The 22,876-nt window shown below is 45.2% G+C and overlaps 2 protein-coding genes across 8 annotated transcripts; both read right to left on the reverse strand.

The window, feature by feature from the left end:
- Positions 1-4,850: 4,850 nt before the first annotated feature.
- Positions 4,851-7,942, reverse strand: CNPY2 (canopy FGF signaling regulator 2). Of its 2 annotated transcripts, XM_077757506.1 has the most exons (7): positions 7,661-7,942; positions 7,376-7,439; positions 6,962-7,074; positions 6,688-6,803; positions 5,640-5,843; positions 5,383-5,479; positions 4,851-5,016 (listed from the first exon to the last, which is right to left on the reverse strand). In XM_077757506.1, coding segments are annotated over exons 2-7 (576 nt in total). In that variant the 5' UTR covers positions 7,378-7,439; positions 7,661-7,942; the 3' UTR covers positions 4,851-4,972. The 2 variants fall into 2 exon arrangements, with proteins under 2 accessions (XP_077613632.1, XP_077613633.1); XM_077757507.1 differs by lacking the exon at positions 7,376-7,439 and having other exon boundaries at positions 7,661-7,940.
- A 627-nt stretch (positions 7,943-8,569) lies between these two features.
- Positions 8,570-22,586, reverse strand: PAN2 (poly(A) specific ribonuclease subunit PAN2). Of its 6 annotated transcripts, none has more exons than XM_077757497.1 (26): positions 22,445-22,586; positions 21,486-21,798; positions 18,132-18,301; positions 17,898-18,018; positions 17,658-17,735; positions 17,017-17,284; positions 16,314-16,656; positions 16,016-16,112; positions 15,058-15,177; positions 14,722-14,841; positions 14,323-14,451; positions 14,000-14,199; positions 13,741-13,889; positions 13,512-13,618; positions 13,225-13,323; positions 13,034-13,107; positions 12,777-12,924; positions 12,328-12,471; positions 12,139-12,198; positions 11,819-11,909; positions 11,068-11,225; positions 10,820-10,963; positions 10,511-10,690; positions 10,292-10,385; positions 9,815-10,012; positions 8,570-9,248 (listed from the first exon to the last, which is right to left on the reverse strand). In XM_077757497.1, the coding sequence occupies exons 2-26, from the start codon at positions 21,696-21,698 to the stop codon at positions 9,214-9,216; spliced, it is 3,540 nt and encodes a 1,179-aa protein (XP_077613623.1). In that variant the 5' UTR covers positions 21,699-21,798; positions 22,445-22,586; the 3' UTR covers positions 8,570-9,213. The 6 variants fall into 6 exon arrangements, with proteins under 6 accessions (XP_077613623.1, XP_077613622.1, XP_077613620.1 ...); XM_077757496.1 differs by having other exon boundaries at positions 13,753-13,886; positions 21,417-21,798; XM_077757494.1 differs by having other exon boundaries at positions 13,741-13,886; positions 21,417-21,798.
- Positions 22,587-22,876: the final 290 nt, after the last annotated feature.

Raw genomic sequence — 22,876 nt, forward strand, 5'->3', positions numbered from 1 at the left:
ACGTGACGTCATGTGGACAGAGGTTATGATGCCAAAGTTAGCTGCTTGGTGATCATCTGAGGTCAGCAGAGGCCATGGAATTATAGATCGTAAGAGACCCCAATATGTGGAGAGGGAAACCAAAGGCAGGAGCCTGAATATCCAGTGTCTTTATGGGCTGTCAGTTCCGTGTCTAGTGCCAGGAAATCCAAATCTTACAAATACCCCCATACTATGAAGGCTTCCAAAGGTGCCTGACTCAGTTGGTGGAGCATGCCACTTTTGATCTCAGGGTTGTAGGTTCGAGTCCCACAATGGGTATAGACATTACTATAAAAATAAAATCTTAAAAAAAAAAGAAGGCAGCACTTCCAACCCAGACTAGAACCTCTGGGTCCTGGGCATTAGTCTCACTGCCACTCCAGTCATATAACCCCATGCAGGCAGCCCACCCCACATCTAACCAGAAGATCAAAAGTTGCAAACTAGCCCCTCATCCAAAATTAGGGATTAAGCACCCTCTTTTTGTCACATCACTCCCTTCACTGCCAATCACTTCCATAGGGCCTCTGAACCCCTTCTCCTACACGGCTGTCTTGTATACACTTACCCTATGCTTCCCAGAGACCATTAAATAAACCACAGTACTAAATAGATCTTCCACACCACTTTTCACTAACTCCTCTTGGTAGACAAGACTTCAGGACCTTTCTACCTCCTAAACCCATCGCTGTCATTGACCTAGGTGCAGAGGGAAACTAACCCAAGGACCAGGACACCTAATCTACAAACTCCAAGCTCCAAATGAATAGTCCTTTTATCTCCTCACATAGCAGTAACAAGGTTCAGAAGTTTCAGTACCATCTAAACCAGGTTTAGATAGACCTATTTTATAAAGAAATTAGTTTATAGTTTGGACTTGGGGAAAGAGAAATTAAACCACCATTTTCTCTTCTTGACTATCCTTGTACCTAGCTTCACATTTTGCTAAACAATACTCCTCTGATTTGGAAATCCGACAGGTGGGTCTTAGGAAGGAAGGAACTTCATAAAGAGAAGCCGAGCAGTGCCCCAAAGGATCACTGACCTCAGCTACATTCTCGGTGACTTCAAAGCTCCAATGATCAATATTTGCTCCCAATTTAGCATCTCACAGAGGGTTTCCTCCTAACCCTAGAATAGTCTGGCCTGGTTTCTGCTCTCTGGTTAATTATCCACAGAGACTAACCAGCTGACCAGAGGCCTGAACTCTAGTACCGCAAAAGACAAGAGGCATTTTCAGGGTGAGGCTACCAAAGGATAATTATTGAGTGGCCATAAGAGTAACCTATTTTGGAGCACTAGTCACTGGCAGAAGGGTGGGAAACAGTAAAGCTCTAAGCCTCTTGACACCATGTCCTGGAGTAGTGTTATGACTACTTTATGGACTTGTTTTGAAGTTGTTTAGTTCTGACATCCACTACCATAATGCCAGTGGGAAAGCCCAGGGATCAGGACTAAATGTGATCACCCAGAAGCTAGCTTAGAATCTCTTTCTAAACGTGAATGGGACCTGGGGAGAAGAGAAGAAAGTTAAGGGAGAATTGGCTGAATAAAGCAGCAAATGAGCGTTAGGTCTAAATACAATTAAGTACCTGAGAACTAGTGGGGGCATTGGAGAGAAGGCTGAGCACTGAGGTCATCTTAACCTTGGGAGGACCTCTTTAAAATGGACACAGAGGATGGTGCCCCCTGGTGGCTAAGGGTAATTGGGAATATGCAGCCTAAGTTTCAACTGAAACTGCCTTTAAGTAAATCAAACTCCTGCATTTAATGGGTAACAACTAAAATTTATTGAATACTCATAATTTCCAGGTACTATCTAAATGTGGTACATGCATTATCTTAATTAATCCTCACAACAACTCTAAAGGATGTAGGTAATGTTAGTATCCCCTCAGAGGAGGAAACCAAGGTTTAGATAAAGTATTCTGCTCAGGACCATAGTTTGTAATTGCTCAGAAGCTGTACCTTAACTACTAAGCTGTACTGTTTATATGGTGATGACTACGAAAATTCAGCTGTAACTCAGGAAGGGGACTTCTGAATCACTGTTATGGTCTCCTGGGCACAGCGACTCAGTGTGTTCTGTATTTTAAAATATTTTCTAAAATAAGGAATACGGGCGGCTGGGTGGCTCAGTCGGTTAAGTGTCTGACTTCAGTTCAGGTCATGATCTCGCGGTTTGTGGGTTCGAGCCCCACATCAGGTTCTGTGCTGGCAGCTCAGAGCCTGGAGCCTGTTTCAGATTCTGTGTCTCCCTCTCTCTGCCCCTCCCCTGCTCATTCTGTCTCTCTCTGTCTCAAAAATAAATAAACTATTAAAAAAATTTTTTTAGATAAACAATAAAATAAGGAATAGTCTTACTCATCTATAAAACACTTGTATATCCATACCTGAAATACATGATAAATGGTGACCCTCCCAGAATATATAAAGGTAGGAGAGACAAACAGTTAGCACCTAAAATGACCAGCGGGGTAGAATGGGTTTCTTATTATAATCAGTCTGGAAAAATAGCTGAAAGGAGGATATAATGCTTTTTCACTTTTTTTCCCCCAGTGCTTTTTCACTATTGATTATTAGAGTCAGAGGGCATGTGTTCAAACTTGGAGGTGGTTTTCAACACAAGTACTAGTCTGCACAGCCACTAGGGACTACGTGGAGACTCCACTACAGGGAACAAGATAGAAAGGCCCACAGGCCTAAGGATAAGACAATCACGAAGGCTGAAGTTTTGATTCCCCAAGACACAATATATTTGAACTTAGTTTCTTCATCTGTAAAAATGGGAGTAACATCTATTTCTTAGAACTGTAAAGATTAAGTAAGGTGTATGTGTTTGTTAAAGGAGTATTCAGCATCAACTAGTTCCTTTACCCTTGCTATTCATCCCTGTCCTATATTTAAAGGAATCTTGTCCCTGCTCTGAATCCTTTTTAACAGCCTAAAAATTCTCTTAAATTTATTTTTAAAATATTTTATTTTTTATTTTTTTAAATTTAATGTTTTTTATTTATTTCTGAGAGAGAAAGAGACAGCGTGAGCAGGGGAGGATCAGAGAAAGAGGGAGANATCTCATTTAAACACTATCTTTGAGAATATTTCTTTAAGTTCTAACATTTTACTGATAAACTCATTTAGAAGGCATCTAAAGCTTAAGGTATAACCAGATATGCAAGGTTAGCATTTGATCTACCAAATACTGGACTAGAATCATTTGCTGTAGGGAGCCTCCAGAAAGGTTCAGATAAATTCATGGATTCCTTGTGATAACCTGTGATATGAATAAAAAGATGTGCAAAGAGTATCCTCCTAACCTTCTGAGGATCAAGTTGGGGAGGATAATGTCCACTCTTCTCTATGTAGGACACTCCTGTGTAGCAATGGCAAAGACTGTTGAGCTGAAGAGTTCTTAACAGCTATACCTTGACAGACTAGTGAGGTGTATCACAAGTAATTTATTACCAACTAACATCATTTTATTAAAGCTTGTGACTTATTTGCTTTTTTGTACATTAAAACAATTTCAAGTTCCCTGTAAGAGTACTTGCACACTTTTGATAAGCTTTCTGATGGAAGAGTAAGTTTTTAGACAGGAAGCAGGCAATGGATAGAATCCTGGGTATACTCACAGGGGTATGAAGAATGTGAACATTATTCATATGCATCATGGAAGAAAAAATAGTAACAGCTGGTCTGGAAAACAGCCTTGACAGGATACCGCATTTCTTATGGCTGATGAGAGAATAAGGAATTAATACTAGAGCCTGAGTTTTCAACTAATACCAGGATACTTGCTCTGAACTAGTTCATGTGTTAGACTTCTCAGGGATTTGTGACAAGAAAGACTTGCTGAATAAATTCACTTTGTGTGCCAGGCTTAGTACAGGGTATTAAGAGAAAAAAAGACTTAAAAAAGAAGCTATTTTACAGCTATATTAGATAAGATTGACACTTGGGAACATTAGCTTATTGATCCAATTTTGCCACTAAATATAGAACTTTGGGACCTGTGGTATCTCTAGGCCTCAGTTTCTTCATCTGTAAAATGGGCAGAGGTGAACTATATGACCTCCAACTCCCTTTTAGATTCTAAAATGCTTAATTTAAAAGTCTTCAAAATGTTTATTCAGGTATTCTTTCCCTGAGGTATTCCCAGGATAGAAATGTTCCATTCCAAATCCTGACACAGACATTCCTCTGGATCAAGGTGTTTAAGAAGTTCCTCAAAGAAGGATCCTTTAGGTTTCCATCCCTTGCACCAGTACAGAATCTCTACACATAGAAAGTGCGGACAGACTTAGAATCTAGACTGACAGATGAAAATGAGAAAGGTATACTTTAGTGCTGCAGGTTCAAATCTAAAAGCTTAGGCCAGCAAGAAAGGGCCTTCATTAAATAACATTCCTTACCTCATCTCTCCCTATCTTATAAAGCTCTTACTTTTCAGATGAGTTGATCACATCCATTTCCCCTTCCTGTCTGCTATTACTGATCCCTCCATCTGGAAGGGCAGGAAGGGAAGAATAATGCATGTCCATTATTTCCTTCAAGACCAAGCTCTGTCTTAAACTTTGTTTCATCATTATAAATACAAGTCATTTCTAGAATCCCATACTACTGTACACTTACCTATGTTCCCTTGCTTATTCATAGAGGTTCCTCTTCTCTCCACAATTAGACTCTAAACACATGGTATTGAGTAGGCACTGAATAAATGCTACACCATTTCCAAAGCACTTCCTTCCCTTTTCTTTCCTGTCTGGAATCCCCTATCTTCAAGCCTAACATAAGGGTTGATTCTGGATATGAAAAGACAACACAGTTCATACTTTTGGTTTCACAATTTTTCAGTTCATTTCAATAAAAACATAATATAAAAGGCATTGCCACCCTCTTCCCCTCCTGGGGGTGATCCATCAAGCCCGTCAGTCTGGGCCGCTCCAGTGGTTCATAGCTCATCATGTGATATGTGCAGGGCATGGTCACATAGATCTGCAAATAGCACATAAAAGTTTGAAGGAAAATGCCACTCTCATATTGATATATACCACTATCAAGAAAATACCCAAAACCAAACTGGCACACACAGCAACCACCATTTTTCAAAGCATATCCTTTTAGATAACAAAACATTCCCACTATCCTCTCACCTGTATCCCAGGTGAGGGAGCCACAAATTCTGAAAGCTGACAGGAAGAGAATGAAGAGGAACAACCCAAGTCCCTAAGTCATAAGTAATGGAAGTCAATTCTTGAGCTATTATCAGAGGATGGGGGTGGGAGGTGGAGGAACATGCTAGGGAAATGTGCCAGGTTCCAAAGGGCTGTGAGGATAGGCAATAAAGTAGGAGTAGTTTACCTGTTCGCTTACTACAAAGTTTGTCTTTAACATTGTCAGCCTCTCGGGAAAAGAATTCAATGAGTTCATCCTCATATTCCTCCACAATGCTCTCACACTGTCAACCCAAGGGAGAAATGAATGAGAGATGGACAGCAATTAGAGGCCTTCTGCCTCCACCTCCAGAGAGGAAGAGGACATTAACGTAATTTTTCCGCTTGGACTGTCCAGTAATTCCCCTAATTTTCAAAAGCCAGCTACCCATTCCCAAAGCTCACCGCAAACTTGAGAGTGCCACTGATGTCTGAATCAATTCGGATGCCCTGTAGGTCCAGTTCACTGGATTCTCCATTCCGGCCCACTACACGTACGTAGTTCTTGCGGTGGGTAGAAGGGTCAATCTGTTCCCCATACTCCTTCATCCGGTCACATACCTCCTCTAGCAGCTCTGTGAGGTGGGCCTCTGAGCGAGCATAAGGCACCTAGAAATGTCCTCAGCCTTGGGTCACATTCTTCCACCTCTGTATATTAGTAATTTATTGCCTTACTTTTCCTTCCAAATCTAGTTCAACTCACTTATTCTAAAAAGTTCTCCCTAATTAAAAACAGTGTAGTTTATTTGTATAGATCCAAAGTGCTTTCAAATATATGACCTTATTTTACCTTACTCCACAATTCTAAGAAATAAAACAGGTGTGTCATTAGCTCCAAAGTATAGGTAAACAGAGACCTCTTTGATTATTCCTAGTTAACTATGTGTTCCTTTCCTTTGAATTCCTTTAATTCTTATGGGTGTACGCTAATGATTTTATTTATTTGTATTAAATGAGACTAATACCTGTCCTCAATAGGAGCATAAGAGAGGTAGTGTAGGCTTTGAGGATAACGATTATAAAGCATCTCACAAACATCATAACCTTAACTTTCCTTTATATACTATTCACTAGATACAGCTTTGCATATATGTTATGTTTCCTACTATAACATACAGTCCTAAATACAGGGATAAGGTCTTCTTTTTCTCTTTTGTATGTATATGATTATGCCATAGTGAAAATATGAGTGACAAGAATTACGGATGTGGAGGAGGGGGCTGATCAGGGTTCCCTGTCTCCTAATAACTACAGCAGAAATAAAGTATTAAGGTTTGGAGCCAGGAAGCAAGTATATAGGGTATAAGCCTCCAGCCTCTTACAAATGTGACAGCCCAATACTTTAGATACCTATCTGGGCCAATTTCTATTAAACCAAGGTCCTTCTTAATCAGTTGAGTTCTCATTCAAAGTTAGACTGAGCTACTTTATTTGGGGGAACAGTAACAGTTACCTCCACCACCGACTGGCTGCCATCTGGATTGATTCGGAAAGAGCCCATCTGAATGGTCTTCTTGGGATCCACCTGGGCAATTTCCCACTCTAGTTCATCCACCAGAGCCCTGCAAGCTGGTTTGAGGGGAGATAAAGGAGGAGAAGGAAGGGAGAAAGGAAATCAACCCAGGGATTTCCATTCATTCTTCTCCCAGGCCCTGTATCTCATGCTTTCCCAAGCAAGGCTCTGTCTTCCCCACCCTCCTTCCTCTGACTTCTCTTTGTGCTCTTACCTCCACAATGTAGATCCTGGCTCCTCCGAGCCCAGGCAGTTCCCAGCAGGGCCCCCAGAAGCAAGGCCAGCCAACCCCAGCCTTTCATCTTTAGCGTAATGGGGTTGCTCCACCTGAAATTGGGGTAAATAGAGCATTGGTGTGAGGATTCGGCTCCATTGCCCTCACCCCAAATCCCTCATCCCAAGGCCTACAAAGGCCTCAGTGTGACTCTGGCTCTACTTTTCAGGAAATGGCCAGGACACAAAGGAGCTCCTCTGTTCCAGCGCTTGAGGACCCGGATCCCCACACCCCCGCCCCCACCCCGCGGTGAGTGAGAGCACAAGCTAGGGACTTGGGGCTCAGCCCCAGACACTACGTCGACAGGTGAGGCCCCAGATGTTGGTACTTCGGCGTCCACTGCCTAGGGCTTACATGGTTATGTGGCAGCTGCGGAACGGAGGTTGGCGATTAAGCGAGGACGGAAGGCACCGAGAAGCTGCCGGCAAGGCAAGCAGCTGATTCAGGCCAGGAGGCAGAGAGGTGGCGGGCGGAACACTCTATACCTGGGGCCTATTTGGATCCACCACCTTAGATTATTGCATCCCCACCCCGACGCCCAGCTGTTTCCCGTGCGGACCAGCCCCCTTTCTGAGGACGCCGCCATTGCCTTCGCTCCAGTCCATCCCCGACCCTCAGTGCCACTCGCATACGTCCCACCTCTGCTCCCAGGGCCGCCGCCGTGGCCCAGGCGCTCGAAGACTGCTGGACTCTCACTTTACTCCCGACCCTAGCACCTGGCTGCGGAAGAGCGGGGCTGTCCAGGATTCTCCAGAGCGCTTCGGCACTTTCCAGGCACGGGTGACCCAACGACTGCCTGACCCAGCTCCCCGCACTCCAATCGGCCGCCTGAGCACAGCTCTGAAGCGCTGCGGTGCGAGCCCCACACCGGAGACCGACCCCAAACCCGCCCCTCCAAACTCTCGCGCGAACAGGCAGCTCCGGAGCGGCTTCCAGGCTGCGAGGACCCCGGTGGCTCGCAGAAGGACCCAGACTTGCGTGGCGAGGAGCTCCACGTGACCACCAGGGGTCAGCCGAAGAATAGGAGTGGCCTGAAGCAAGGACAGAGCCTGGCGTGGCGTAAGGACGCGGTCAGACGCACATGGATGTGCCAGTCTAGGTGGGCTAGGGCCTTTTAAAAGAAAGGTACCCTGCTATCCTGTGAGAAGCCCGGGTTTCAGTACCCCGTGAACTACATCTCCCAGGAAGCACCGCAGCACTTCAGCAGATCCCGTTAGTAGCTACAGGTCTTAAGATAACAAGACGTACAGTTTGTCAGCTTCCCCAACTTTCCGAGAAAACCATACTGTGCATCTTAAAAGAATCGGACCTTAAGGTACTAGGCAACCAGAGCAAAGAGCTAAAAATAACTGTCCAGGTAAGACGTAATTATTTTCCTCCAGTAACCTTAAACTCGACTCCAGAGCTTCACCTTCATTTCTAGGTGGAAATTTGAAAGCTTTGATTTTTCCCAGTTGTTATAGAAAGCCAACACAAAGAAAGGAGAGGAGAGCTTAAGTCAGAGCATCCAACACTCGCGGGTCTCTAATCACAGAGATGACAAGCCAATAATATTTTTGTTTTTATTTTATAAAACATGCATTTTAAAACAAAATTTTAAAAAATAACAAAAGTTGGGACAGGAGAGTGGATGGAAGACAGATGTTTCTCAGCTGTCAGCAGGAGTGAAGACAGCAGCCAAGCTGTGTCCAGGACCCAAAGGCCTTTTGGCAATGATGGTGTTGGCAACACTGGTTTGCTCCGGGCACCAATACTCTTATGTCCTGGTCCATCCAGGCATCCCTCAAGCAGAGACTTGAGCTGTCTCGAGCTACTGTTGTATCCTATCACTGTCCAGGACTTCAGTCCTTAGCCAACTAGGAACTGAGAGTACTGGTTCCAGGAGCATTCTTTTGCCTGGATATTAATTACCCAGGATATTTATTGAGAATACCAATTTCTGTCCATTTGGGTCAATTCTAGACTCTGTTTCTGGCCCGCTATTTTGCAAAGAATGAAAAAGGAATCTGGCACCTCTTCCCTTTGCAGCAACTCTGCTGCATTCCAGTTCTATTAATAGCACCATCTGTAGACCCTGAGCAGGTCCAATTCTGGAAGCGGACAAGGTAATAGCCAACTTGGGAAGCCATCTCCCAGTTCTGGGGCACAGAACACTGAAGGGAGAGGGAGTAGGTCACTGGGACAGGGGAAGGTCAGAGCCCCAACACTGAGGAGAAGACAGCTGCATCTGTCAGAGACAAAATCAAGAGCATTGACTCTTAAGGTGAGTGGAGAAAAAGCACTTGGAATACTTTTTATCAAGGAAAAGAGGGCAAACCTGCCCCCAAACATTTTAGAATTAGGGGTTCCTGGGTGGCTCAGTCGGTTGAGCATCTGACTTTAGCTCAGGTCATGATCTCAGTTCATGAGTTCAAGCCCCATTTCGGGCTCTGTGCTGACAGCTTGTTCAGAGCCTGGAGCTTGCTTTGGATTCTGTGTCCCCCTCTTTCTCTGCCCCTCCCACACTCATGCTCTGTCTCTCAAAAATAAATAAATGTAAAAAAAATTTTAACAAACATTTTAGAATTAGGCAGGAGGAGGTTAGGATCAATGTAGACTTTCAAGAATACAATCTATTTCACTGAATGTTGGGAGGATTAAATGCTTTGTAAACTACTGAGTGCTTTACAAACGTAAGGCAGGGTTGGTACTGTTGTTAACATCACAATCATCATCATTATCATGAGTCTAATCTTCACATATGCAATCAAAACCCACCCTGTCCAGTTTCCCTTGTCCCATCCCAGGCCTTACTCTTGGGACTTGTCTGACCCTCAGGCTCAGGAACCTTCCAGTCCATCTTTCGGCCCTTCTCATAAAGACCCTTGAGCACTTTGTGGAAGGATTCAGGCTCCGTGCCATTTTTGCTTAGCTCCAGATACTTTCGGTAGAGTTGAAGGGCTGTGCGGGCATCCTCAATACTGTCATGGGTTTCCCCTTGTATCTTCAGGTCTGAGGGAATTAGAGGCGGAATAGTTTGGAACCTCACAAAGGAAGGTAAGAACACATCCCATAATCACATCCCCTACTCCCAATAATTGATAAAAATCAATAATCAATAACTTGACTGCCCATAAGGGAAAGAGCCAAACACCATTCTTAGTGCAGAGGGATACTGAAGTTACTTAAATCCATTTGTAACTCTCACCACTAAGTCAGGGTCCTCCCTACTCCTTTGATTCCTCCAACACTTTTTCCTGCTCTTAATGAGCACAAGATACACCAACTCACCTAGGAAGTACCAAGCAAGGAATCGCAGGGAAATCATTCGTTTTCGGGGCATATGAAAGAGATAGACAGTGTCAAGGACTTGGTCCTTGGGCACCTGGCAGAGATAAAAGAGTGGGAGACTGAAGGTAGGTGACATAATTTCCCATTCTCCAAAAGCACAATGTATACCCTAAAGGGCCCATATTCAAAGGAAACTCTTAAAAAGAGCCCTGCCCGAACCATGAGGTTGATGACCCGGAAGTCCTTCTGCAGACCATGACCCACAAACTTGACTCCAATGTCTATAAGAAAACGAAGCTTTAAGTAGGTAGACTTGAGAGTTGTAAGGTGCTTAGAGGAAATCTTGGCATCTAGGTCTCCTGGCTTAATCCCCGAGTACTGAGTCAAGTAATCCACCACCTAGGCATAGAGAAAAGAAGTTACTCAGGAAGTGACGTGCACAGTCTCCCCCTGCTACTCTTCCCTGGGTTCTAGAGCACTCTACATAAGTATAAGGTTTGTCTCGCTTGTACCTCCACATCCTAATACCTGCTCCTGGGTAGAGATATAGTCATCAATGAAGGGGATACCCTCATTGGGTCCCTGGCCTCGAACACAAGTAATTCTTGCTACTGACATCTGGCTTGGTTTGATGGTAGACTTGGTGCCGTCACTGCGTAACTCTGCTTCCTCCTATATGAGAAGAGTTGATAACATTAAGAAATCAGAGAACTGCTTATGACTCCTAATATTTCCAGAGCTCTGTTCCAACACCATAACCTTTTAGGTTTGGTTACCTCATTAAGAGTGACAAACTCAGCATCCAGGCCCACCAGGTCCCCAACCTGTGGCATCTCATTCAGCATCAGTGGAATAAAGGTAGTATGTGTTTTCCGCTGCTTCCGTGCTAGTGAGGCTTCAGCCAGCAGGACACTTGCCTCAATAGGGTTCTTGACTTGAAAAGAAAATCCAGAAGACAGATAGTTAGGGACAGGGAAGTAACCAGGGGAGGGAAACCCAGGATAGCTGACCAGACACTGGGTCTACACTGTGATCTCTCAATAATCAAAGCATGTGAATAAAAAGATTGTGTCTGGTGAACAGGTAGATGGAACAGGTCAAATCATAAAACTATTAAGAAATATGCTAAGAAAAAACACAAAAGCAGAGAAGAAAGAATAAGACTTTGACTTTGAACTTTAGCTCAAAAAATCCAGAAAAATAAAGTTACACAGAAACTATGGTTTAAAGGCACCAAAAAGGGACCTTATAAGGAGTTCATCTCCAAAAGAAGAAGAAAGCTTCCCTTGGGGAAAATGATGAGACTCAAAATCAAAACCTTATCCCTTTTGATCAGATTCCCCATATCATATCTTCCCCTCTATACCCTCAGGATCTCCAGGTTTTAAATTTAGGGCCTGATGAACAGGAATCTCTCCAGTATCCCTGGAAGTAATAACACTGGTTATCTATCCTAATCTTAACAAGATCTCTTCCAAAAGACCAATCTAAACTGCCACACCCTTGGGTCTACCCTGTACCACTTACTGTTCAGGTTGTATTTGGAATTAAGATTCCTTTTGACGTAATAAAGGATAGCAGGCACTTTCCAATTCATGTCAAACTGCACAGCTTCATGCTATAAAAGAAAAAGCACTTCATGGCCTATATATAGATGCCCCTTTTTCCTTTTTCCCAAGCCAGACAGAAGACAGAACTCAGCTGCTATGTTTAGTTTTCCTAACACTTTTTATTTTTGAGGACCCATCCTTCCCTCCTGAATCTGCCTGGGATTCTCTAGAGCACTGAGGATGAGAATTCTTGGAAAATGGGAGATGAAAGGGGGAATGGAAAGTGTTGCAACTAACCTTATCAATAGGTTCAATAAGAAAGTCATTGAAGAGATACCACTGCTGGTGGGTAACACCCTGTGGAAATACAGTAAAAGACAGATGATAAAGTGATAGCTGGACCACTGAGACTCAAGATAAGGACAGACCTGGGACTCCATTGTGGCTACCACCAGGAGTGTCCCTTCCTTGTATTATCTCACTCACCTCCTTGCGCTGGTGGTAGGTCTCTCCAACTTTGATGTGAGCCACCAGGCTGCCCCCTGTGCGTGAGTCCAGGATGTGTACCACAGTAGCCATCAGGTCATACACAAAGACACCATGCTCCTCCTCTGCCCTGGCTGGGCCCCACTGTGAGGGGGGTACCCAGGCTGCTAAGCTAAGTTTAAGGATGGGGAAGGAAGGGGAAAGGGGATAGAGGACAGGGAGTTCGGGAGATGGGGATGGGGATGGGGGACCAGGGCGGGTTATCTCCATCCTAGCCCATCTATGACTCTCAATACTGAACTGAGTCACTCTGGAAAAGCTCACAACTGGTAAATACTTGGCTTTATTCCCTCCCTTTTCCCTATACTAAGTTCCATCTTCCCCTTGCCCTGCTTCTGCCCCAACCTTCTCTCCCTTATTCCCCCTTCTCTTCCCAGTTATTCAACAACCTGTATCTCATCCCCATCAGTCCAATTGCAAACATCCAGCCCTTTATTCTTGGTCATCTTCATGCGAATGGAGAAAGGAAGCCAGACATTCTTCAACTCCTCAATGGAGGAACACATCAGCATGCCCTCTGGACTCCCTAGTTCCTTCCTGTCAGGACAAGAGAATTAGAAATCCATTTTGAGATCTAGCCAGTGAACAGAGGAGCCACTGGGTAGCTCAATTCTTTCGCCCCCAACTCCCACCAGATAGTACCTACCAATCAGCCAAAGCAAACTCTTTATTCTTAGAGATTTCCCCACCATGCTTTTTTATTGCCATCTTGAAGGCAACCTGAACACAAAGGAAAAAATATCTGATTCCCCAGGAACATTAATCATATATTGAGCACAGAAGGGAGAGAAAACTAAGAAGTGCACCTAAAACCTTGCTTCCAGACCTGGTCCTTACCTCAGCCTGCATTCTCCAGAAATCAGCTTCTTTCAAGCTGTTCACCTCACAGTTGATCACAAGAATATCTGGCAGATGGCGGATGTTGCGGGTCTGAATCTGAGAGGAAAAAACAAACAAGAAATGGCAAGGAGCCTACAGGAAAGAAACCTGGATGGGAACAGTAAAACCTGGACCTGATTTTCAAACTGAGGTTCCTCCCTCTCCCTATTGATCCCTGGATGGCAGTGCTGACATAGCTAGTCCCGGATGAGACCATACCAAATCCCCAACATAGGAGGGCTCACCGTAGGCTGGTACTTCTCACAGTTGTCACACCAGGCCTGTGTATTCTGCTCCAGGCAGATGCTTCGCTTCAGCACCTGAGCAAAGTCACAGTTCTTCCCGGTTTTATCTGAGGGGAAACTGGATGCTTCACTCTAGGTTCTCCCCTCTACCCACTGTTAGCCTCCCAACACCCTCTCCTTGATGTTATGGGACAATGAGGGAACCTTCCCAACCCAGCTGGAGGTATACCACTGTTGCTACCCTCAGGGTAGGAGAGTGTGAAGAGCAGGGTGGAAGAGGCTCGCACGGTCTCGCTGCCACAGCGACAGAGGCTGCAATTCTCCATCTCACAGCTGAACAGCTGCCCAATGACAGAGTCCCCCGATGAGCAAAAGCTGCTAAGGGCAGGGAAGGCAATACACATTCACAAGGAAGCAGTTAGGAGACCCTCTAAGTCACAGAGGGGCCTGTCAGGGTAGCTTTAACTGTTCATATCACTATTTCATACCTGCCTCCAGCACCTCGATAAGCCTGCGGTACTTCTAGCTCCTGCATATCCTGATGCAGCTGAGTGAGAATGAAGCGATTCCACCTCTGAATAAGCCTGGCGAGATTGCCTTTGCCTGAAGCCTCATCTGAATCAGCCAGGATCAGACCAAGGGCCGAGGCCTCAGGAATGGTGCGGAATGCCCGAAGAAAATTACTGCCCTGGAAGGAAGTGTGTTGGTAGAATGGGGCAGTTTTCTCTTTTGTGGCTATTTGCACAGCAATGTCCTTGCCTACTGTCTACTTCCCTTCCCCTTTTATCGTCCCCAGTCTCCAGACACTGACCTGACAAGGGTCACCTCGAGAGAGATCCAACATGTGAAAGAGGAAACCCAGCTCACATGCCAGACAGAACTCCTTCTGGCAAAGATGGTTCTGGATAAGACAGCGAACGGGCTCCAGAAAGTAGAGCACCTGGGGGAAAGAACAGGAGAACTGATGCAGGCAAGTGCTATGGAGGGGAAGAGAGATGGGATGGTTAAGCGAGCTGGTGAAGAATACAAATCAGGAGTCTACTGAAGAATGGAGCACACAGAGAAGACTTGAAGGCTGTGGAGCAAGAAAGAATGGTAGCAGAGGCCATGGCAAAGTAGGCTTGGTTGGAGACCTGGAAAAAGAGCAGAGGGTATGGGGCCACAGAGAAGAAAGGCAGTAGCCGTGTTCAGGTCACAGGAATATCCTTACCTGGATCATGCAGTTACAGTAGGCATTAGGAATGTGGGGCTCTAATCCAGCAAACAGGGTCTTATTGTAGTGTTTGAAGTCAAAGTCCTCCAACCCTAGCTTGGAGTATTTGATGGTTACCTGAGGCAGAAACAGTCTGAGCAAAATGAAGGTATCCTCAGAGTCCCCTAAATCCTTTGCAGTGGTCACAACCTTCCCCAAAACCTCCCTCCTAAGTCCAGGTGGTAAGTGAAGGATTCTCGACTGAGTCCTTTGATCCTTTCTAGTATGACCCCCTTTTCCCAGGGAACCTTTCCCCACATCCCACAGAGCTCATTCCTTGGCAACCCTCAGCACCTTGCGGTATTTCTTAGAGACCATGTGGAGATGTGGCTCCTCTTCCCGCCCTATTGGTGACTCAGTGACCTGGCTGAAGCTGTCAAATTCACTGTCTGACTCCTTGAGTCGATAAGGAATCTAGAATTTTTAAAAAGAGGTAATTTTGTTGGATGTCTTAATTATCTCTGGTTTCCCCCTACCTTTATCCCAACACTGAACTTTCTAATTTCATGAAGTTTCAGCATCCACCGTGTCCTTTTTATTGCCATTGCCACCACCCTACCTAACCACAGCTGGACTACTGTGATGGATTCCACGCATGGCTCTGCACACTCACTCTGTCCGACATCCCACTACCAAACAAACTCTACTAAAACATCTTTTTCAGTGTATCACTTCTCTCCCTATACACTGGTATTAAGGCTTCCCAACCGGGCCCTTTCCAACCTCAAAGTCACACTATTTTCTAGTACTAACCACCACTGCCGCCAGACTAGTCCAATCACAGTCCCAGTCAGACACACCTTTTGCAGTTATGCTTCTTGAGACCTCTGCTAACATTGATCTCTCATCCTGAATATGCTCCCATGTTACTTTCTACTTACCCATCTTTCACCTTTCCAGCTCAATATCCACATTTCTCAGTATGTCTTCCCTGAGTAACATTTTCCCTCCAAACAGCCCTGGCAGTGAATGCTTGTAACATTCCTTTAGCATTTAACAATACAACAAATAATTTGTTACCGACAGGTCTTACCTTTACCAGCCAAATACTAAACTTCTTAATAGCAAAGACTCTATCTTCTAATCTCTGAATTCTCCCTAACACCTACCGTGGTACCTTCCATTCATTAGACCTCAAAAACCTTTTACTCACTGACTAAAAGCAAAAACTGCTGAGGACTAGTAAAGAAACAAGACAGGAGAAATCCAAAAGGTCTGGGGTGGGGGCTGACTCTCTCTCCTCTGAACATACCTGATTGCGCAGCCTGGTGCGGGGGTTGGGTGCATAGCCAATGAAGCCCACCTTCTTCATGGTGCGTAGAATCTCTGCATCCACAGGGGGCGCTCGCCTATAATGTAGTACAGTTCTAGGGCTTGAAGGTTGTGGTATCGGCCCATCCAATCCCCAAACCCCAAGGAGCCAGAAAAGAAGAAAGTACTGAACACACACAAAAATCAGGGAAGAAGGAGACTACTACAGGGCTTACAGAGAATCCTGGTATCTTGGCCCTTTTCCCCTCCCCCCCTCTGACCCAGATGTAAGGTACAACCTGGGAGCTGGAGCGGAGTTGGCAGCAGGCCAATCAGAGAGAAGCGTGTCAGTGGTGAGCGGGACAGGGATGAGGGAAAGAGGCAGCAGGTCCTGGCTCCAGTCCAGAGGAGGCAGTGAGTCCACAAGACAGGGCAAAGCAAACTCCGTTTCACGGGAGTAAGGGTTGAAGGAGGGCTCAGGGGAATCAGTCCAGAGGTGCACACAGCCCTCAGAATCTCCAAAGGCCAAGGCCTGCTTGCTGGCTGATACATCAAATGTCATTAGCAAAGGCCCCACGGGATTCACATGAAAGATGTCTGCTGGGTTGGCCAGGCCTGTGGGCTCACAAAACTGGCATTGCCCTAGAAGAAAGGAGGAAGCATTATGAGCCCTAGAAGTTGAAAAGGGGCCATCCTTTTATGTCCTTCCTACCCTCTTCCCCTGGTATCAGGGAAAGAATGGGGCCTAAGTTCATGCCTAGAGATACAAATAATATCATTTGATGCCTTCTCATAAACCACAGGCAGGTTTGTTACCCAGAAAAGACAGTTCTAAGTTCTTCTGCCTGCTCTACCTTTATCTTTTTCTGTGTTCTTCACACTTAGGGAGAAAATAAAAGCTCTAATCTCTGACCAAACCTAAGTGAGATCCTGATAGCCCACTGAAAGTTTACTATTTCCTCCTTATCAACCCTTCCTACCCCTTCCTATAGTCCTTCCTACCTGACTGGGAGATGATAGCAAGTCGAGAAGTATACGTAGGGATGAAGCGCAAGAAGGCAGGATCCACATGTACTTGAAGTGGTGTGATGGCACGCATCATGCGCAGATCATACACCTTGAGGAAACGGTCACAGGCCAGGCCAGTGAGGCGGCTGGAGAAGCCACACGCAGCCAGCAGGTTGCCATGCACATCAAAATCTGACAGACTCCCCGAGAAAGCATCAAACTCATGCTCCACCTTAAAAGCACGGAGGTCTCGCAGAGAAACCTGAAGAAGAGAGAACTCAGTTATCTGCCAAAACTGTTATCAGGAAAAGTACCCGCCACCTACCTGACCCTCTGCCAAAAGAACTAAGGTTCTTGGATATGGGCAATTAAAGCACAAAACAGGCAAAAAGAGAGGCTAAGAGCTGGAAGGGATTCCAAAGAGAACTCCTGTTTACTCTCTTGCCTCAAAGGTATCTAGTTACAACAGAAGGCATCAGCCTGAAAGACATCTAGTATAATGTGGCTGAGTAGGAACTCAAGTCACTCCTCCTGTGCCTCCAACTACAGCCCCAGAATTGAGGGAAAGGAAGAGCTCCAGCACACGTCTGATGAAACAGGGCCATGTGGTAGGAAGAAACATGGAACCAAGCCACCTTGCCAGATGTGTGCCCACAGAAGAAGAAGCGATTTGTCTGTCTCATAATGGTGACTCCAGGTGTCTCAACTGTGTACTGGGGAAGAAAGCAGAAAAACCAGTGAGAATAATTCTTCCCACAGACCAAAGGAACAGAAAGATGGCACATACATCTTAGGCATGTTCCCAGTGTAGGCATATCCCTGGCCCCCCAAAAACCTCAGGCCCTGCCTGGGTCCTTCTTGCTCCAGTCTTATACCTTCTGAGTCTCCTGGACAGTGTTAAGGTCAATTTCCAATATGTGGTTCTGCAGCCCACCAACAAGCAGAGTGCTGCTGTCAGTCAGCAGAAGACTGTGCATATCTTCACTCTCATCCAGCCTGTAAGGGAAAGGAAAGGCTAAGGGACCAAGGTCTCAAAAGTTTCCAATCCTTTAGACTTCCCATTTTAGGAGGGACTCTCTTTCCCAGACCAGAGCTGAGAAGCCACTTACAGGTAATCAAATATAATGAGGCCCCCACGGGCCATATACTTGAGGTTGTTCTTGGTGAGAAATAGGATACCATTTTCCAGGCTCTGGATCTGTCGAATGTCATCACTGCCATTGACCTGAAAAGATGAGTAACGCTCCAGGGCGGGGCCAAAAAATGAAGTGGCATGGCCCTGTGGGGACAAAAAGATGAGAGACACCCTGAGTGGAGGGGCAGAGCCACCCCAGATACAGGTCAGGGACTAGACAGACATTGCTCAACTTTTCTCCACTCTTGCTTGGCCTTTCTGGCTAACAGCAACTAAGACATATAACTAGGGACCAATCTAAGTGACAAAGACGTTGATACTATCTTCTGTTTAATGCTTTACAAAGTACTTTTGTAAACTCTACCTCATTTTGTCCTCACAATGACCCTGCTGAATAGGTAATGGCTTAGTTGGTTACAACAATTTCAGGTCAGGGATGTGAGTCCGATCCTCCACTGGCCAGATGGCTTTCTTATGTTCCACATTCAAATCTTAATCTCTGAGCCACCTGGGAAATGTGCACTGTGGGTCACAGGCTGGAATAGAGAGAATGTGAAACTCATTCCACCCTTAGCTCCTATGACATCACTCACTACTGGTTTCGGTCCTGACTCTTAGCTCATACCTTCTCTTTGTGTGCCTCCCTTCAGACCACTCTTGAACCATGGCTATTCCCAGTCCACTATTTTCTCACTAGTCTTCCTAGGTAATCTCATCCACTCTCACGGTTTTAACCAGCAATCTTTTAACTGATGGCTCCTAACTCCCTCCTCTAGCAGAGACCACTGCCTCAAGCTTCAGACTTATATAACTAAATACCTACTAAACATCTCTTTAGACATTCCATGAAAACCCCAAACTCATTACATTCTAAATTAAATTTGTCATTTTACCTCATTTCAATTCTTCTTTTAACTGTATTCCTTATGGTACCATGATCTGTCCAAAGGACTAAGTCACTGGTAGGAACTTAAGTCTTGTTTACATCCTAAATATTTCCCAAATCTGTTCTACATGTCTACAGTCCTTCATTCAGACTTTCATATTCTATGTGAACTGCTACAATAACCTGCAAACTAAGCTGATCCTGCTGAATCCTGCCATGTTCCCCCTTAAATCAAACTCTATACTGCTATTTCAGCATTCTAAGATGCAAACATAATCTTATCATTCTGGATAAAAATTGTCAGTGGTGTGAAGGATCAACTCCTAGCTCTTTTAACACAGTTTATGACACTTTCTAGAATGTTCTCCCTCCAGATAGCTGCATGGCTTCCTCTCTCCCTTCTAGAAGACTCAGGACATCCTGGCCTGCACCCAGGTCTCTATTCAAATGTGACTTTATCAGAGAGACCTTCCCCTGACCAATTATCTAAAACAGCAACACCTCCCACCCTTCATTACCTCAACCCCCTTAACTCCACTTTATTTTCTTTAAGGATACTAAACACCACCTACCTAGTATCTTGTAAATGTATTTTTGTTGCCTTTTTAAAATTCTTATTCTAAATCTATACCACAGAGCAAGGTCTGGCACCTAGCAGGTGCTCAAAAAACACTAGTTGAATGAAGTAATGTCTAACTCTTCAGCCTTATCTTCCAGAGCAGTAAACCCTAATTGCTTGTAGTTATTGCAGTCTGCAATCACACTGTGTCAGTGTCTTGGAAATCTTTATCCTGTTGCTTTTGCCGAGACAGCATTTTCCCTCTTCTTCACCTGACTCCTACTCACCTCTCAAGAACTCTCTTCAGGTGTTACTTCCTTCAGGGGGGCCTCTGACCCGTCTCCACCCAGGAAATATTTTTATACTGGCACTTAGTAGTTTATATCTTAAATTCATAGTGTATATCTTAAATTCACAATTAATAAGTGAAACAGTTTAGTTTTTTCTAAAGTACTGGCAAGTTATCTGTTTATAGGGGCGCCTGGGTGGCTTAGTTGGTTAAGCATCCAACTTTCGCTTAGGTCATGATCTCACGGTTCGTGGGTTAGAGCCCCGCGTCGGGCTCTGTGCTGACTGCCAGCTCGGAGCCTGGAGCCTGTTTCAGTCTGTGACTCCCTCGCTCTCTGATCCTCCCCTGCTCACTCTGTCTCTCTCTCTCTCCTAGAAATTAAAAAAAAAAAAAAAAAAAGTTATCTGTTTATATATCTTTTTTTCCCCCTCATTGTTCCATAAATTCCTTGAAGGCAAGGATTATGTTTTATTCAGTTTTTTATGCTGAGTCTACCATAGCAGTAGACCCCACCTACTGAAATGAATGTATTATCAAAAAAGTACATTCTTTCTAATGAAAAAAAGCACAATTCATGCACTATGGAAGGAAAATTAGTAAACCAAGAATGTTATTTTTTTTTAAGGATGTGGTTTTTCTTTTTTTTTAATTAAAAAAAATTTTTTAATGTTATTTTCAAGAGAGACAGTGAGCCGGGTAGGGCAGAGAGAGGGGGAGGCACAGAATCTGAAGCAGGCTCCAGGCTCTGAGCTGTCAGGACAGAGCCCGATGTGGGGCTTGAACTCACAGACCATAAGATCATGACCTGAGCGGAAGTTGGACACTCAACCGACTGAGTCACCCAGGTGCCCCAAGAATGTTATTTCTTATAAAATCTTTGGACTCTCTAGCATACTAGCAACATAGATACACATTTAAAAAATTAATATTGGGGTCCCTGAATGGCTCAGACTCCTGATTTCAGCTCAGATCATGATCTCAGGGTTGTGGGATCAAACCCTGCATCAGGCTCTGTGCTGAGCATACAGCCTGCTTAAGATCTCTTTCCCTCTGCCCCTCTCCCCTGCTTGTGTGCTCTAAAATAAAATTTTTTTTAATTAACATTGATAACTACTCTCAGAGAGATTAAAATCAGCAAAAGAAGACAGAATGATTCCATGTAAGGTATGCAGAAACACGTGTTAAACATTTTATAATTATAAAAATGGAAAGAGAAGAGGGTCATTAGAGATTGGATTGGGATACTACAGACTAACTGATGCGTAGTTATCAAGATTAATTAAAGCTTAGAATGGGCAAATTGTGGTAGAAATGGGATGACTTCTAAAAAAGAACACCTATGTAATTTCTCCCTGGATTATATGGCTCCTTCCACTCCCTTCCTCCTGATTTTGACTTAGAGACCTAACTAACTCTCGCCACAACTCAGTTCTGGCTCCCAGTAAAGCAGCTGTCCTTGGGCTAAAACCAGACAAAAGACCTCCAACAACTCCTTTCTGCCCTTACAAAGGGGTACGGTTCTTACCCCGTGGCTTCCCACCCACAGCATCTCCTCGTGCAAGTCAAAGTGGGAGACGGAGACAGGCACACCCACTTCAGCCACCACACTGTGCAATTCAGAGTAGACACCTTCCATTATGTGCACTGACTCCTGGACAGGAAGAGCCTCCAAAGCCACCCCCTCCGGATCCAGCTCCACATTCTGTAGCAGACTTGGGTTCAGGTGGGCATCCAGGACAGGGTCCAGGGCAGAATGCATAGCTGGGGCATACTCTGCCAGTCCAGGGTCCAGGCCCTCGAAGTTCATGATGACGATGGCAGATTAGACCCGTCACACCCTTCCCTTTAGATGCCTGACCCAGCCTTCAGCAGGACAGCACCAGTGGGGTTAGAATGGACATCCTGGCCTGCAAAGGGAAAGAGGTAGCTGAGTCAGTGGTAGGTAGGCCCAGGTAATTGTATTTAGTGTGTTCTAGATTATATGCGCAGAAGGGAGATGAGGCAGGCAGATGTGAGAATGCCAGGCAGGAGATGAAGCAGGCAGGAAGGGGATGCGAAGTGGGGTAGAGGCGTAAGTGTTGTCCCTTTTTCTACTCTAGGCCCTCTGTACTCCCCACTACCCCGCTATCTAACCTAATACATGATTTCTTTTCATCTTCCTTCAGGCCTGCTCACTTGCCTGGTTTACCCCGGAACCATCAATGGAAGGAGCAGCGACTGCGGGACAAGAGTTAGGGAGAGGGGCTCAAGATGCTTGTTTCCCAAAATTAAGGATGAGGGGTGGGGGTTTGGGAGGTGAAAATAAGAGAAGTCAAGTTTCCCAGAATCCCCTGCAATGTTACCCAGGATTCTCCAGGGGAAAATAATAATGTCCAGTTACCCACAACTGGGGCGGGAGTGGGGGGACATGATGAAAATGGCTAGTTACCCACAATTCTCTAGGGGAACCAGAGAAATCAATTACCCAGAATTCTCCCCCGGCGGCGGGGAGGGGAGGGATTAGGGCAGGGGTCAGATGTGTTTTTGGGATGCTTATGGGGATTGGGTCATTACCAAGATTTCTCCATGGCGGATATTTTGGAGCGCGTGGAATTAAAACGAGTAGGGGGAGAGCAAGCGCCGTCAGCTCCGCGGGAAATTCCAGTTTCCCCAATTCTCCCCCGCGCCTGAGGCTCAACCGAACACTACTGCGGAAAGGACGGCGGGCTCCCAGTCAGAGCTTCCAATCAGGAAGGGCTCGGAGCTCACCTAAGCCAATCAGAAGGAACCAGGTACAGACGGCTCCGCGGGAAGACGCGTGACGCAGGTATTGGGCAAAAATAAGGTTACGGGCCGCCGATGGGGACAAACGGTGTCAGATCCTGCCGCATTTGGTGTCGTGAAACGTAACCCCTTCTCTTTTAAGCTTTCTTTGAACAAAACTAGAGAAGTCGCATGGAAACCTAACCTTAATGCTCCCTGTAACTTTAGAAGCCCTAGAATAAG

Source organism: Crocuta crocuta, unplaced genomic scaffold (genome assembly GCF_008692635.1).
Source record: "Crocuta crocuta isolate KB4526 unplaced genomic scaffold, BGI_CrCroc_1.0 scaffold549, whole genome shotgun sequence".
Classification (NCBI taxonomy): Eukaryota; Metazoa; Chordata; class Mammalia; order Carnivora; family Hyaenidae; genus Crocuta; species Crocuta crocuta.